This window comes from Apteryx mantelli, chromosome 8 (assembly GCF_036417845.1).
Source record: "Apteryx mantelli isolate bAptMan1 chromosome 8, bAptMan1.hap1, whole genome shotgun sequence".
NCBI lineage: Eukaryota > Metazoa > Chordata > Aves > Apterygiformes > Apterygidae > Apteryx > Apteryx mantelli.
The window spans coordinates 35,845,873-35,863,863 of NC_089985.1; the positions used below are offsets into that span (position 1 = coordinate 35,845,873).

Sequence of the window (17,991 nt, forward strand, 5' to 3'; positions counted from 1 at the left end):
TGCATGTGTATAAAAAGATTGACTTTTGTCTGAGCTTTTCTAAAAGATCTGAAGAAATACCACATTAATCTTTTATGCCTATATACACTTCAGAATAATCAGTGTGACTCATATTATCTTCATTTTATTAGATTTCAGAAAACATGGCAAAGCACGTAGAACAAAAACAGTTTGAAAGTTAGAGGCACATAAGATAAATCTGTATTAAATTTAGATTTGATAAAATTCCAAGCCAAAAATCCCCTACAAGTTGACAGATTGTTAAAGATAACGGGCACCAAAGCCAATAGCCCCGAGTTGTCTCTGGCCTCTATATTGCACATTCATTTCTGAAGATGGGTAAAGTCAACTGCTTTTAAGAGCAGTAGTTACAAATGACACAAAATTTAGGGGAAAAAAAAAACACTTGAAAGGAGCTCTTCCCTGATGTAGACAGCATGTTAATGATTTTAATTTGTAAAACTCATCAGCAAGACTTTTATAATTAAGCCAGAATCCTCCTCCCCCCAAAATTTCCATGAACCGCCTCTCTCCCAAGCCCTTCATCATTCCTTGTTTTGATACCACTGCAGCCCCGTGTGTTTGCTGACTGCCTGGCCAGCAGGCATACGGTGACTGCTCAGCTGGCCACTGTCAGCCACCCAGGTAACAGCTGAATTTTCTTTACTTTTCTCTCCGCAAGAGTGCTCCTTTTAGGACATTTCCTCCCCCCAGTCACAAATTTTCACCAAATGTGTTTGAAGCTATCTCTGAGACTTTCAGCACTTTTCTAAATTTTGTTAGACTGGTAAACCAAAGTTATCAGAGAGGAACCAATAGCCAGGCAGACAGCTAGATGAACCGTGTGATCTTATATATCTTGTCTGCTCATGAAACCAAGCTAAAAATATTTATCGTTTAATGAAAGAGATTGCCCTAGCTCACATGCTTGCACTCTTAGGGAAAAATCCTTTTGCAGGCACATGCACTTTAAAGAACAGTGACTCCCCTTGAGCTTGGAGGAGAGGGTGCCATGTGGAGGAACCAGGTTTTGGCAAAACCTTTGGGTCTGTATTTCTAGGAAGGAAAAATATATTCCTCTATCATTAGCTGTTGAAGGACAGCTCAAGGAGAGGAGTGTTGTGGTTCACCTTCTGCTGCATGGTAGCATGATGCTGGAGATGAGGTAAAAATGGAGACAACATCTTTAGATGTGATGATCATGATTCCCTGCTCGAATGGAGAGCTAGAACTAATAATGGGCAGCCTTGGGAGACGGCCAATAATAGACCATGTTGTTGTGTTTTTTGAGTTATAACCTATATCAGGATACATGGAAAAGGTATTGAATGTAAAAGTCAGACTGAGCTTGATTCTGAGAGTGAGTGCCATGACCAGCATGCTTTCCAGGAGAGGCTCCTTCTGATCTGAGTGAAGTAAAAGAATTTTAAAAGTCACCTACATGCTGCTGTCACATGCTCCAGGCAGGTCACTGAGATCACTGCAAATCAATCTATCAGACTTAGGAGATTCCATTAACCGCTGCATTGCCTTTCTTTGTGCGCTGATCAAACCTATCTGCAGTATAAAGCAACAGGGTAACGTTTGAGGGGGAGTCACTGAGGTACTTCTTTGGAGGATAAACATAGCCTTTCCCCTGCCTCCCCAAGCCCTGTGTCTCCTGCATGAAGTCTCCTAAGTCTACCTTAACAAAATAGTAGCCGTAACAAGGACCATTGTTCCAATGCCAGAGGGTGTTCCAGACCTGCACAGAAAAGTCAGAGACAAATGATCCAGTTTCTTTGACAGTTCTTTATGCCAGGGCCCTCGTATAAATAAAGTGGCATTTTCTGGCCCAGAAAGAGATTCTGTTCAGAGGTGGAGTGATGGGTGGTAGGAGTCCAGTGACCCTTCGAGAGGATGCCACGGTAGGACCAGGTCCAGCTTTCTGTTTACCGGTGCTGTGCCAGCAGCTCAGACATTTCCACCCTGGGCACCGCACAGAGTCCCGCTGAGAGAATACCTCACATCAGCTACCCGCATGGGGACTGCCGGCACTGCCAGTGGCTACAGGGATGATGCACGCTCTGGCTCCTCTGGAAAGACCTCTATTCTTCCTGCTCTGTACACACACTTTTCCAGAAGGCAGGGAGAGTAGGAAGAAGGTCTGGCCCCAGCTCTGCTTCCAAAATCAGATCAGAGAATGGAGTAAGACGGGATGTTTCTTCTGGAGGAAGGACAAGTGGCATGAGCTCTAAGGGGAGCCTCCAGGTGAGGAAGAGAAAGAGCACACCAAAACGTGGGGGAAACAAGCCTCGGTACCAATGCCTTGTCACAGCTTTGATACAGCTATTGAGCTGTTAAAGTGACTGATCTGGTCCCATTCTTTTCTCACTCTAAATCAAAATATTTCCTGGCTTTTTGTCATCAGGAAGTCCAGAGATCATTTTCTGGTTTCTGTATTTGTACTGAAGTTAGTGGAGCCAGAGGAGCTTAGAATAGCTGAGAATCTGTCTGTCTCACAGGCTAGTTTTGGGGATAAGTCCTCACCATTCCCATATAATAGCTCTTTCTCATCCCACATCCCATCATTTCACACTGAGCACTTAGGTGTTTAGGCTCTCTCTATAGTCAGTGATAACAGATAGGCCCCTTCCAAGGGGCATGCTTGCTTTCTGTCCTAGATATTGCTCTTCTTCCTCTTATTATAACTAAAACTGTTTTAAACTACACAAGTTGTAAATGGCTACGTTTAGGTTTTATAATTGGCTGAAGCTAGGTGAGATGAATACTGTTCCATGTGTCTATACTTTTAAGCGCCAGAAATCAATTCTGAATACAGGAAAGGCACTTTGGAAAGATTTATCCCTATCAAATTTTAAATGAGGTTTGACTTAAACAAAAAAAGAACTGGCTAGTGAAACTGCACAACTTTTTCTAAGGAAAACTTAAAAAACAAATTATTTAACCCGGAGTTTAGGTGAAGATGAATATGGTGATGCATAGGAGTGCAAAGGGTGGAATGTGAAATGTTCTCAACAAGCAACTGTGAAGAGACAATTGACCAAAAACCAAACAAACCTAAGAACAACAGCAACTTATTTCCTACCAGTCCTGCACTGCATTGAACGAGTCCTCACTGGTGATGTCGTACATGAGGATGAAGCCCATGGCTCCGCGGTAGTAGGCTGTAGTGATGGTCCTGTATCTCTCTTGTCCAGCTGTATCCTGGAACAAACAGGAATATTTAGGCTTTGAGACCCCAGTTCTCAGAAAGAGGAGCTGTAGTTAGGTCCTACACCTGAAATTAGGCAACCACCTTTTTATTATTATATATTTAAAATTTTTCATTTACTCCCACTGAAGTGAGCTCTACTTACATCTTAGCATTAATTGGGCTTTTGCACCAACTATGCTCTGTTAAATGTGCTTTGACACATGTACAATTAAAAACTTAATCAAAGATGTCAGCCCTTTAATTGCTCTTTTCTGCCTCAGTCTCAATGTAATAATAAAATGTTAGTAGAGTTCACTGAGGGCTGACACTTCCAAGCAGAGGCAATGGAAAACAGTCCAGGACTGTACCAGGCAAAAGACATTTGTGTGTTGCAGTTGAGTGCCAGGGACAGGGAATTGATCCTTGACATGGATGCTGCAGATGACTCAGTTCTTACCTGAAGTTAGAGACAACAATTCATGACTTGATGCAATGAAAATTATCCTAGAATATGAATTTAAAGTGGATGAACAGCCCTCTAACCAATCCATTCCTTCCAGACCTGCCCTGTGAACCAGGGACATAAGTCACATGCTTAAAATATCTCTCATTTTGGAGATAGCTATCATTTCAACAAATATATTTCATCCACCTTTCAGCAAATAGCAACTATGTGAAATAGTTATGGGGAAGCAAAGAGCCTTATCTTCAAAGCGCACACTCAGCACAAGGTATTGATTGCTACAGTTGCTCTTACAGGTGAGCAGTTCTGAGATGAACGGTGGTTAGACCTCCAAAACCTACATTTTAGAAATATCTTCTGCTGCTGGTTTAAAATGGGCTTAACAAACTTCCTTTTCTCTAAAAGGAAAGTCCTCTAAAAGGACTTATCACTCACATAGCTTCAGTAAACAACTGAGAGAGAGTATTTAGAGCATCTTTCAGAGCTGTAGGGTCAGGTTCTGATCTGACGCAGCAGATCACCACAGTGCAGGGGAAAAGCAAACAGTGCAACAGGTGGGAGACTGCACTCGGCTTTAAAATTCTACTTTCCTTAGTTCCCATACCTGCAGCCTTGTTTTTGCTGCATGCAAAAGACTTCCCTGGCCCTTCCAGAGCACAGGCAAGCCAGCCCACGAAAGGGGAAACATTAATGATCACCAGTTGCTCTCCTCTCCAGCAGCATATCACAGAGGCTCTCTGCAGGAGGGAAGCGCTTGTAAATAAGCTCCCTGCAGCTTGCTTAAAGGGCTCCTGCCTAGTACACGGCCCTGAGAATCTCCACAGCTGTAACACCAAGCGAATTTCCCAGGGGAGACATTACGCAGGGGGGATTTTTCTGTTTCTCTGCAACACATCTGGAAAGAGAAGGGATTTTCCCCTGAAACCTATGCATTTATTGCAAGACAGGGTGGTCCACTGGCTGAGCAATGGCTCCCCCTTTCCCCTCCTCCGCCTGACTAGAAGTGCCAGAGCGAGGAGGACTGTCCCCGGAGCCTGAGCACCCATCACCCGTCCCACCTGGGTGACAAACTAATCCAAGGACTGTCCCTTACTCAGGGACACACAACCTCACTTAACCACTAAACAACTAAACCAACCGCGCCACGAAGGTCCTGACCGTATTTCTTAAAGCGGGGTACGTGTCAGCAACAACCTTATGGGTCTGTTTATTCAGAGAGACATGACAGTTGCTTTATTATAGCCTGATTTCCTGAGGAAATGAGGCTTATCATTTGTCTCCACATGTGCACGTGTGCGTGTGCCCATTATAACTTTTGAACCTACTAACGACTTTTGATCAAGTTTGACTAAGGGGAGATGATCTCAAAGGTACCACTCTTACATATTTCATGAAAATAGTTGGCAAAGTGGAGAAGAGAGACCTTAGGAATACCCTAGCTGGGTAAAAAAGTTTAAGCGCTTATCTTTTTTTAGACACCAAAAAATCCACAGGAGAGAGGCTTTCTTCATGCCTCATTAGCAGAAAGACCTAAATCAGTATTAATATCTTGTCAGATACTGCAACCACTGAAAAGGCACAAATCCAAACAAAGTCAGGCTTCTTCAGTTCTCCTGCTCACAGAACTATTGTTTCACACCTGCATGCCCATGCCATCCTACCTCCCAAATCTCATTTCCTTGTCCTGTTCTGCATTCGAGACTGATCAGACATTAAGCACCTGCAAGAAACATTGTCTAGCTACACGCAGAATAATTTGGAAAGAAAACCAAGTCAGCAAAAGCTCAGAGCAAGGTGTTAGCTCTGAGGATGTACATCTGAGCTGTCCTGGAAAGCCTGAATGGACCCGTGTCCCCAAGGGGATCTCAGGATGGTTGCCAATGCCTGGGCTGGTACAGTCTCAGTGCCCAGGCTCAGGCAGGAACCGGATTCAGTCCGCACTGTTCCTCTGTGTCAAAGGAAACTTTGGTAATTTGTATTTCCTGAAAATTGTGAAATTCAGTAACTCCAGTTTGTTATTTTTTACACACTGGTTGTGAACCCCCTGCAAACGGGTGGTACAAGGCGACCACTACAAGTGGTACAAATGAGGTCCGAGGGGCTGCACATGTTCGCTGCCCATAGCTTGTTCTCTCGTTGGCCAAACGCACTCCCCCGGAGAGGAAGGCAACTTGCACATTTATTCATGTATGCTTGCATGCCTGCCTTCTCAGGGTTAAAAAAAAAAAGGGGGGGGGGGGCAAAAGCAAGACATCCCGTATTTCATGGTATGTGATGTTTCTTCATAACCTTGCGCTTGCAGTAGTGCGGTCCAGTGCAGAGATACATGATTCATCTCCCTGTGAGACACTGATAGATTCCTAGCTTTGTTTACTGTACGGATACAAAGCATGTCATCTCCCCTTAAAGGTTTTTAATCACATTTCTCCAAATCCATTTGAATCTTTGTAATAATCACTTTGAAACCATTTTTTTCCCTCAGGTTATATTAGCTTCTTAGACAGTGATAACATGGCTTAATTTTCCTCTGACTCATACCAAGTTTTATGCTAGCTTCTATGAAAATCCCCCCCCACGCAGCTTTTTTCAGCATAAATGAGAGAAAATAAACTGCCAAATCTGAGCTTTATTTCTTCATCATTTACAATAACTGCCCTTACATCAGTTTAAAACACCACAAACTTTCAGGTAACTAGGCATTTAAGCTTGATGTGTAGGACAATTATCTAATGAAGGAGGTAATTGATGCAGATTGTTTTTTTTTTCCCCCTCCAAGTTGTTTGCAAGATTTCCAGGTAGAACACAAACTCATTAAAAGACAAGAGAAGCCATAGATGAGGGGCAGGCGAGGATCAGCACAAACCCACTGTAGCTCTAATTAACAGTCTAGTCAACCGTCTAGGAAGAACAGCCTGAGCCTGCAGCATCCAGAAGCCTGTTTGGCCGTCCCTGACGAGGAATTAGCTAGCTTGGTTATAACCGAGTGCAGAAGGGTCTCTGTGAGGTATCCTTATTATGCTAGCCAGTCTGTCCTTTTTTAGCTCATATATGTGCCCGTCCTTGATACAAACAATATAAAAAAAAAAAAAGACTGTTGGTTGGTTGAAACAAAAATTGGGCAGTTTAGCATTCAGTGGTCATTAGAAGGAAAGAGCAAAGACCTAAATGCTTTAGCGTGGTGTGCAGGTGCCCTCTACTCACAACATCCATCACCTAAACACTGATATTAGCACAACCAGCTTCTTGTTATTGCTTATTTCTCTGTCTCAACAAAAACAGCAAGGTACTTGCACAGGAAACCTACTGGAGTTTTTAAATCACACTGGATGCTCTTTGCTGCAGGTCTGAAAATCAGAATTCCTACTGACTTTTTTCCAGTAAACCTTTCCAGACACAAATTCTTTGCTTAAGATAAAGCATCACCAAAACTTCTCATCTGTACCAGGCTTAATTCCCTCAGTACCATGACTTCTCTAGCAGTGTATATAACAAACAGCCTCAGAAATAAACCTTTTATTTTTTTAAAGGATTATGTTTTTTGTTTTTTGTTTTAAGAAGGATAATATATAAGAGAGTCACCTGCTGCCCAGGTGGTTGGCAATAATTACAATATATATGATATGCATCAATCCACTGCTGCCATGTATCTAATCTACGCAAGGAAGATGCTAAGAGCCTCAGCAGAGAGGCTATGTCAGCCCAATACCCAGGCACAACCACAATTTCTGGGCTTCACCAGTTGTGGTGAAGGAGAGACCTTTTCCCCTTTCCTGATGTTCAACATCACGTTGTGACGTCTGAGCTAGAGCTTTTTGCACCTTGTTCCGAGTTTGGTCACCCTTGGCGACAGGATAATGGACTTCACGGCCCACCAGTCATAGGGGCATCAAGTTGTCAGACATCAAAGCGTCAGGAAACATCTGACTGCCTGCAACTACAGCTCAGTTCTCAGCAAAACAGGCCACCTCAGCCCCTTTTCTCTACAAGAGAGAAAACCTGAATGAGCAAGAAATAAAGGTACACCCTGAAAGCAGAGGGTTGTTTGTCCTGCTTTAGGCCTCTTGCCAGTCCTGGGCTCAGTTATACTTGATTCCTTTGCATCCAGGACCCCTTTACTTTCCCATCTGCGTGGATGAAGAAAGTCGTGCTTGCGTGAAGCCTTCTCAGTTGCACGCTGGCATCGCTGCCTTGAACAGTGGGAGCGTTGTTTATCCCCCATAACCACTCTGCTGTCTTCCCACCTTCATGCAGCGCTCTCAAACCGCACATGCAGCCTTTTCTGCTGCTGCTGCTGCCTGCTGTGCCATCCCCACTGTACCTAGGCAGCCCCTCAAAGTTGGGGAAGTAACTAGGATTTCCTTACCTTTCTGGACTGGTGTAATCCAAAGGGTTAAATTTCTCATGCCCTCTTGCAATTCTAGCTGTTTTCTTAACTTTTTTGAGAGTCAATATTATTGATGTCTGCTGCCAGATGGCCAATATCTTCCAGCCCAAATGCCTGCATTTCAGCAGCTGCATTTCAGACTGCAAGCTTTCTGTGGCTGAGGGTGTTTCTTAGCTTTATAAACATAAAGCTAAGCCTAGTACTCAGCACAGAGGGGCCCTGCTCTTTGATCAGAGCTCCTGGATGTTACATGAACACACATGCACGTTTCCTTTGCAAAAGTAGACTTCTGAGTGGAAGCCACCAAGAATCAGCCAAACAAAAGTCACTTTGAGAAAGGAGGAGGAGGAGGAAAAAAGCACTGAGAACCACAATGGTCGGTGAAGAGAGTGACCTCGAGCAGACGGGGATGTGACATTAATAAGAAAATGCTAACTTTGAGCTTACTGTTCCTGCTGGCAGCTAGAAATAGGAATGAACAGGCTAGCAAGATGAGTCACTGGTTGAGCCATGGAAAAGATGTGATGTCATGAAAAGCCTGTGAAGTTTCAATTGCTGCCAGGAGCAAAATAACACCTGGTTCCTTCAGAGCTTAGCTCTGATTAAAATGCTCCAGTTCAACAGATCATATTAAGCATGCTTTTTTCCTCTCTCTCATTTTTGAGTACTCCCATCGCCCAAGAGTCACTAGAACCTACTCAGACGCATTTAGACACCTAGAGAGCCGGTTTCATTTGAGCAATACTAGCAATATGCAGCAAAACATTTCTGTTGGAAAAAACATCTTTTATATAAAGGCACTATCCTTTTGCTGCCTTCACTTCAGCTCTTCCAGCAGTAGTAAAACCAGCACCCCTTGGATAAATTCAGTACCATTAGTTGCAAATCCTTCACTTTGCCCACCCTGTTTCGGTTACCCTGTACAGAAGCAGCTACCACCCTGTTGTCTCTAACGTTCCCACGCTAACTGCTGCCACCATGAAGATGGAAATTTTATCATAAAAGACTTTTAATCCATGAATACCCTGTCAGGGCTCACCAATATCTGACCAGTCAAAGGCCTCAGTGGTTTTACCCCCCACTTTTGAAGCTGCCCCCTTGTAACCAAGGGGCTGAGTGTCCCTTCAGGGGAGGCACTGCACTTACTGACTGCTTTTCTTTTTAAAGTACTTTTGCATTCTAAGCTGACGGACGAGGAGAAAAAGTTAGTACAGGTTAACCTTACCTGTTATTACAGCATTTCTGGGGGTTGAAAAACACCAGCTGTTTAACTTTGCTCAGCAACTCCACACCATTCAGGACAACAAGTGAATCACTGAAAACGCAACAGAGTGCATTTTCGCAGCAGAATGTAATTTCCAAACTGGAATCAGGCCAAGATACTGTGATAAACACTCCTGCTTTTGACCCACTAAGATTGTTAAAATAAATTATTTTCATTTTTCTAGGTGCCTCGAGATTGTACTAAAGATTAGCAGCAGCTGCCCTTCTTGAGCTGTCAAGCAGTGAAGAGGGTCGAAATAGGGCCGCTTGCTTATGAACATTATCTGCTCTTCTTATCCTTTTGTAGGCTGAGTTTCTCTATTAGAAGATTTAAAAAACAGTGGCTGCAAAGAAGAAAAACAAACTGCACAAAGTTGTACTTGTAAAAAAAAAGATTTGCTTCACTGTGCACATTTCTTAACCCTGATAGAGCTGAAAAGTCTTCATTTTTCAGCAGAGGATTAATATGATGATAAGTTTGATATTTTTTTCTTCTTCCTGATCTAGTTACATTGAAAGAAAAACAAAGAAATGCCAGGAATAAAGATATGTATCATCAGCACCACATATCTGCTCACAACTTCTCTAGCTGCAAATAAACAGTGGAAGGTAGCAGCAAAAGAAGTTCATGAGAGATGATGCATTTTAAGGCCCATCCACTGAAGGCAATTGACAAAACCATTACTGCTATGATAAAAAAGATTTAATAAAATGTTAAGAGCCTGAAATCCTAGAATAAGAAGCATTTTAGCCACCCAATGCATTTTTATATAAAAATATGTTGCCAGTTTTGCAAGACCTTTTTAGTTGCTCCACATATATCCTTTAACTCTGTTCATCCACCACGGTAAGCACAGCTGTACGATGCAGAGATGCCTGAGCCATGTTAGCCACTACAAGTGGTGTTAATTAACTAGGCTTGTCGAGAAGCTAAGTTAATCACAGCTAGAGTACCTCAGAAGCAGCACTACACTTCTGTGAATAACCAAGCCTGGACATCCTAGATGGTGCTGCAGTGCGCTGGACGGACATGCGCTACCACTGTGTGGGTCATAGCAGCAGTCTGCTAACCCATAGAGGCATACAACAGAAAGGAAAATCTCAATCTATCGTAAATCGACTGCCAGAAAAACAAATGTAAAATTTGGGAGAGGGAGAAGGTTAAGTGATCTGCTGTACAAATCCGGCTAAATTCAGTAGCCTGGCTCTTTGATCCAGAAAGTAGCAAGCACAGGTGAAAGGAATCAGCATTACAGTGCTATCAGCCTCCCTCCCCCTCAGACACATGCGAGCAAAAGCTGAGCAAATCCCAGCTATGAGAGCAGCAGAACAAGAACCAGACTTCCTGGAGCCTATTTCTAGGTGATCAAATGTCATGGTAACCAGCAAGAGAGAGAGGCAGCTAACGGGGCTGCTCAGAGCTCGCTCTGTGCAAACACGGGCAGCAGCTCCCCGGCTCTGCCCTCCGCGGCATCGCCCAGGTGCTCCCAGCCCCGACAGAGGCCCGTGGCAGCTTCTGGTCCTGGCTCGGTGATGCTAGGCAAGTCCTTTAGCAAACTCATTTACAAAGCAAACATTTATGTATGAAGCTTAACTACTTTGCACCTGGAAGACCTGTTAGTACCTCTAATTGTTAAAAAACCCGACAGCCTCTAGTGTTCTGCTGGGAGTCTCACTCCTATGGCCTGTTCTTATCAAGGGAAGATTTCAGCATATTTAGCAGCGAATTAAGGCTAAATCTGGGCCTCATACTTCAAGGAAAAAACCTATAGACACTATGTCAAGGGGGTCAATTCTGAGACAAAGTGCTTGGAAATTCCAGGAAAGTCACTTAATTTGGCATTTTAACCTTAGAAATATCATAAAGTGACCACCAGAAGGCAAGAACTGTGTGTTTTAAATGGAAGGGCAGCAGCAAAATAAAAGAAAGATAACCAGCCATAGTTTATATATCATTAAATATCTAATGAGAACAAACACTACAAAAAAAAATATTCTTTTAAGAATATTCTTTACATGTAATGACATGTATTATTCTCTACCTGTCATTTTTCGAGATTTGGTGGAAATTAAGAGTTGATCAGGCAAATTCCAATTTATTATCTTTTAAATTAGAAAAAAAAACATATTAATCATAGCTCAAAGTTTTTGTGTGAGTGTGAGAGTTTCACTTAAAATTGTGCTGAGAAATAGTTCTTGGTCAAAGGTGGGACATCTGGTCCAGACGAGGCACTGCAGACCCACCTCTCCATCCCAGAGCAGCAAACGCGTGAAGTCCAGATTCAAGCCTCTTTCCCGCCTCATCTAATAAAAGTCTCCCGCGCTCTAGAGGAGCTTCTCCATTTTTCATACAACCTACGACACCTTCCCTTCTCACACCCAACACGTGGCCCTCCTGGCCCCCCTGTACTACCTACATTCCCCCAAAGCTGCATGCTTTGCTGTAGCAATGCACACAAGCTGGAAAAAACTCTGCTGCAAGCTCGGGATAGAGCTGCGGTAAAAACCCCAGTGCCAGGACCATGCTGAAGGAGCAGAGAGCATCCCCCTGGCCTTCCCTGTTGCAGGGATTTGGACCGGACCAGACCAGACGTTTGCTGCCCCTCAAGCAGACCGGAACCCCAAAGTCCCCAGGGTGACTTATAGCCACCATCACCGTCATTTCCTTGGGGATACGCCACTGTGTAAGGTGCCACGAGACAGCACACTGCCCACCTCAAGCACTTGAGGGAACCCATTCCCACTTCCTTGAACACTATTCTCCAAGGTGTTTGTATTAAGAATGGGGCAGCGCTGCCAAAGCTTATGATCTTGTCTATGCTTTTGTGTCCTTTCTGAAGCCTCAACTGCTGAATTCAGGAAGACATTAAACAAATACAGAGACACTTAACGTTCTAACACTCAAGAAGGTGGTGTAAACCTTAAAGATGACAAAACTCAAGCACAACCTGAAGCTCAAAAAACAGAAGGTAAATAAAGAGGAACAAAAAAAAAGTATGCATCTCACTTCAGTGGAGCTTGAAGTAGGATTTCTGAATGTTCGAATTAGCAATAACATAGGTACATATCCTTCCAGCTCATAAGTTTATATTTGATAGAAATGTGCATACACTTTAAAAAGCAATACAATAAATTAATGATACAGTTCTTCATTGGCGAAATGAAGGGGTTTTTGTTTAACTTAACAAAGATCTCAAAAAACAATCAAATGGAATTTCAAACTTTCCAAGTAAACCCACGCCTCTGCTGAGAATAAAAAGGAAGAGTTGCAACTGAAGGGCAGCTATTTGGGGGTAGTTACAAGCATCTTAAAATACAGGCTTAGAATTCAAGTGCCTTGTCAACCACAACAGTATGCAAGTGGTGATGCTCAGTAATAACACAAGACAAAGATAATCTGCTGCCATTTACCATAGTGTTTTCTATTACAACCACACAATCCAGATGTTAAACTAGGAATTTCATTGTGTAGCAGTGCAGATGGCTCTACTGCACTCCTGAGGCAGCTCAGGAAGCAGCTGGGAGGTTCCTTTTGGGACTGTCACGTGGTTACAGTGCCTATGGCTTTCTCTGCACGATGTCCTTCTGCATGCTATTTTAAGTTCATCCACCTCTGTGCTGATGCTATCTGTCTTTTTCTTTCCATTGCAAAGGGGGTCACAAGCAAACACTTCTAGACATGGATGTGAGATTTTGTTGCTGTTTGGTATTTTCACTGTGTAGTATTTTCCCATGCACATATTTTCTGTAGAAAATTACATTTGTGCCTTTGAGCCAAATGGCGCTGGCACAAGCCCTGTCCTCGGCAGAACCAGTCCAGAGTACTCTCTTTGAACCAAGAGTGACAATGTTTGCCTCTCAGTTTAATTCATCACCTCGCAAACAAAAGACATTTTCAGCATGCTGTCCATCCCGCTACCTGCGGCACATTTATCTTTAGCCTAAACATTTGGAGGAACAGGCTTAACAATTAAGGGCTAAATTCTGTTGCCCTGAGCTTTAAGAGGGTTTGACCTAGTAGCACTAGTGTGGTTCTACTACAAAAATAAGCCTTGCTCTCCCTTAGTGTTTTCCTGTACAATTAATCCTGCTGCCTGAGAAGCAGAATTGTATCTTCAGGAATGAGACAGTCACTCTTTGAGCTCCCACAGCTGCTGCAACAACTTTGGCACAGCCAACTATTGCTCAGTACTAATCACTTTATCACCTTTAAAGTGCTCCTATGGGTGTCAATCACAACACCTGCCGACTATCTAGGCTTTGCAGTGCTTCCTAGCCTTTGGCCAGTGAACATGAACGGACTAAATCTTACTGATGAAAAAGACACCTTCATATTTACCTTTTGAGAAAGATGGAGGAAAACCACAAGTTTCCCAACTGAATAAAATGTGTTGTTGACCTTATAAAAAAGGAAGGACATAAGACTAATTTATCTAGCATTCAAGCAAACTTCTAATCCAGTTCCAATCCTTGCCCAGCCAACCCCTACATCACAAGAAATGTTCCTCCCTGCTCTAAGATCCTATGGGACTACAATCAGATCTTCCATGCTATTATTACCTACTTGAGATGTTTCAATTATTCCTCTTCATCAACTGTTTAGAAAACTGACTTTTAGCAGCACTTCTTGGCAGGAATCATTTGCAGTTCTTCTAAATTTAAGATATGTGCCTAAACCCATCTCAGGAGATAGCAAAGCCAAAATCCATTCCTCTAGTCCCCTTTTCAAGGGGAAAAGTTTTGCTAAGCAATCCAGCAAACAGAGGAAATGAAGCCCTATAAAAAAGAAAAGAAAAAAAAAAGAAAAAGAATAATCAAAAAACCTTTGAAGACCTGGCTCACTGAAAAAGACCCCAAGAAGCCAGAGTACATCTCAAACAGATTTAGCAAGCAGGCAACAGCTGGGTCAATCAGAGCATGTTCTGCAGGCAGCCCACAACTCTGATACTAACGTGAGGTCAAATTCAGCACCTCGGATGATCAGGATTTCAGTTAAAAATCCTGGCCCAAAATGAGATTGGACAGATCCTGCTAAAGGACAGGACTGGGGCCTCCTTACATTGCACCTTTGAGTATAAACAGCCTGAAAACAAGCACTAATGGTTGCTTGCTCCAGTATGAATTTCATGCAGCCAACCAGTACAGAATGAATATTAACAAGAAAAATACCAGTGCAGAACTTTATTGCATTTCTAATGATTTACTAAGCATTGCGAGGAATAAAAGCACCAGGCCACTTCAAACCCAGCTTGCTGCTAGGCTCATGTGTGCACATGTACACATGTGGTAAAGGTCAAAGAACTATCATCTTAGCAGGAAAAATAGTAGCTACAGGGAAGAATTTTTGTTTGCTACAGCGACATTATTTACACCTTGTACAGGATCTGAGCTAGCGTCTAGTGAACGCAATAGAAATCCTTTTATCGTGGGCAGATCTACTGGGCAGAGAAGAGTGCTACAAGGACTGCAGGAGCACCACCTGGTGTCCTTACCTGCTTTTCTGATGGAGAGCTGTGCACCTCCAGTTTCATCTACCCTCATCCATTCACCCCAGCGGGACCTCGGTCAGGCTTGGAGAGATGCTGTTTGGTGACTGAACTCTGGTATAAAACAATCCCTGAAGAATTTGAAGGTCCTGCCTGTATCCAGTGACCTCAGTGAAGAATCCTGTGTTTGCAGAGGTCCTGACTCTGCTCTCCCACATGACTATGTATATAGGTAAGAAGGAAAACAAGATTCAGCATTTTCTATGCGATCTGTTTCTCAAAACGCATAGCAAGCCCCAGCCCAAGGAAAGAAACCTGTAAAAAGAGATGTTAGTGACAGTTCCAAACTGTCTTATTTAAAGTGAGTAAAGCTCCTACGCACAGCAAGGACTGCAAGAGAACTTACTCGTACAGAACACTAAATGTGTGTGAAGCTTTACAGATCAATAAAAATACCGCTGAGCCATTCTTCATTACATTCTACCAATTTTATCCTAACATAACTTCATAAACCAGGGAAACCTGCACAGCATCACCCCAAGCAACGGAAGGTCTATCAGCCTGTAACTATCAACTGTAATTGAAGTGATCATAGTGTCAGGCATGATATAAGGAGAAGCACGCAGATAAGCATCATGCTACTTCCTAAATCACCCCGACTGTCTGCTGGCAGAAAATTGACACCAGACTCTCTGGACCAGCGGCTCGGTTCAGCACAGGCAATTCTACATTCCATTTCCTTCGCGCTTTTAGAAACACTTTCCAGCTTAGGAATTTGTCCTGTTATGTTTGGGAAAACATATACTGAAATATTTATCAACTGAAAGCCAACTTCCTTAGCAAGAACTAACCTCTGAATAGTGAGAACTCCCCTGCTTTCATGCGTAGGCACGTGCTCTGTCTGGAGAATGTGCGGTAAGTTGATTTTTACAGGAATTATTTATTATGAGAGAGAAGAAAAGTAGACTCTTGGGCTTGTTCTTTGTCCCACTCCCGTCCACAAAAATCACACCCCTTAACTGAAATGGTGCAGAAAAACTTCAGGGCAAAGCATAAGGTGTAAGTGAGCAGAATTAGATCTGGCAATGAGCTAAAGTTGTTTTAACACAGTGAAGACATGACTTAAGCGACGACAAAACTGCTTCAAAACATCATGAAACTAAATTGAACTGCACTCATTGTTTCCCCTGCTTTACCTACCCACCCTTGAGGACAAAGACTTATAACTTGACCTGATTTTGGAGGTTGTTCAGCAGCAGTGAAAAACTTGGTGTTGGCTATCTGGATCTGATCCTAATGATTTATACCAAGGCTCAGGTAGTGACAGTATTTGGCTTTTTCACAGAGCAGAACGATGCCTGGTTGTTCAGGAAACAGATTATTAGTTTCCATTTCACTGATATATTCATACCACAAACACCATTCTCAGAAGAAAAGAAATGATGAAAATCATACAAAATGAATCCCCATTTGAAGCATTAATAAAATTAATGCAAAGAATATTAGATGGTAAAGAATATATACCTCAGCGCTAATCTAAAAACATCCTTCCACCTCATTAATGATATTGCATCAAATCAGCCCTGCATTGATTAGGTCAGTTATATCAGCCGATAACAATTGTTGTATAAGATGTCTTAGATAAGAACAGGCAACATTCTGGCACATATTTACTTCATTTTAATTAATGAACAGACTAGTTGCAATAAAACCTTTTTTATCTCACAGAATGAGATGTAAACATGAACTACTTCCACATCTGCCCTAACTTTCAAAACGGCTTAATGACAGCAGTTATAGGAACAGCCTCATCCACACTTGCTTCAGTGATATGCTCACTGCACGCACCTTTGAAACAAGAGGCTGCATTTTTGTATAGAAGGAAGTAAACCAGCGAGAATTAGAAGTGCATCTGGCAAACAGAGAAGTTCTTCATCTCTGTGCCCACAAAAAAATAAGGGAGGGATCGTACAGGAAATACACTGGGACTTCTTCAGAGGGAATGGGTTCTGCTGCAGAGACTGCATGGCTGGTAGAGGAAAGGGACAAACTGACATGAGCCCAAAGAACAGCAAAAGCTGATGGGAGAGCTAGTTTATGCAAAAGTATCATAAGGGTGAGATGTGTTTGGATGAGCTAAGTGCCAATGGGCCATCCCAGGATTTTACAGGGCTTGTTTCAGGCAGAGGCAAAACAGGCAGTTTCCCTCAGCAAGGGGCTGGCTTCTTCAGCTGGGCCAGAGATCAGCAGGGACCAGGTCCTCAGGCAATCTCTGCCTCCCAGCTGAATAACTTTCCGCTTCTGCAGCTCCCAAGGAGCGTTAGAAACTAACGATGGTGAAGTAATATTATCCTTGTCGTACAAAATAGGACAGAACTGCTATTGATTTCACTGGGTCCAGAACTTGCACCCATTTCATTACTCAAATTGTCAATGAAAGAGAAAAACATTTCAGTTACTTTATTTGGTAAACATAGCCCTCTGCTTCTGCTGATATCTTACCTTTAAATCTTCGTCTAGAGTTTCTTCTGTCAGTTCTGGGTTTGGCTTAACTCAGCTACAAAAGCATCCACAGAAATTGTGAAAAAATCTGGTAAAGCACAAGACATTCAAAGTTGAAGATAAACTCTGTTTGCATTCAAGGGACTCAGATGGGGATCTGATGCCTTGTGACACAGGCTTGCAGAATGCAGCAGTAGCCTCTCGGAGCTTTTCCGTTTTGCCAGCTTGTGACATAACCTGAATGTTGAGCAATTCCTTAGTATGGTAATGTAGGTTATGCACAGACTGCAGTAAGAATTGTTACCCCACTCTGGAGAAGCAGACTTGTCACCACCTCTGCATCTAAGTGGTTATTGAAAAGCCATTTTTCTGACATTATTCTCAGATTTGAGTAGCAAATGATGGAAGTACAATTCATGAAATTATCTAATGAAAACAGAAGCTCAATTACAGGCTTCACATTGTGCCTCAGTTAGACTGTGCTTAGGTCAGAATTACCAGGTGTTAATAGGACTCTTAAAACAAAGACGGAGAACAAGTGAAGAAAAAAAAATCAGCTAGGCACAGTAATAAGAAATGCTTATAATTAGCATCTTTGTTTTACTGAAGGTATCGGAAAGCTTCAATAGCAGTATAGCTGAACACCAGAGAGTTTTCAAACACATCATGATCCTAAAAGGGAAAACAAGAAATTCAA

General features: G+C 42.7%; 1 protein-coding gene across 3 annotated transcripts in view; it reads right to left on the reverse strand.

Moving 5' to 3' along the window:
* Nucleotides 1-17,991, reverse strand: part of RAB3B (RAB3B, member RAS oncogene family) — a 66,167-nt gene that overhangs the window by 12,734 nt on the left and 35,442 nt on the right. For all 3 annotated transcript variants that reach the window (XM_067301242.1, XM_067301241.1, XM_067301240.1), the window contains one exon: nucleotides 3,089-3,207. In XM_067301242.1, coding sequence (XP_067157343.1) covers nucleotides 3,089-3,207 — 119 coding nt within the window. The remainder of the gene's footprint in view (nucleotides 1-3,088; nucleotides 3,208-17,991) is intronic.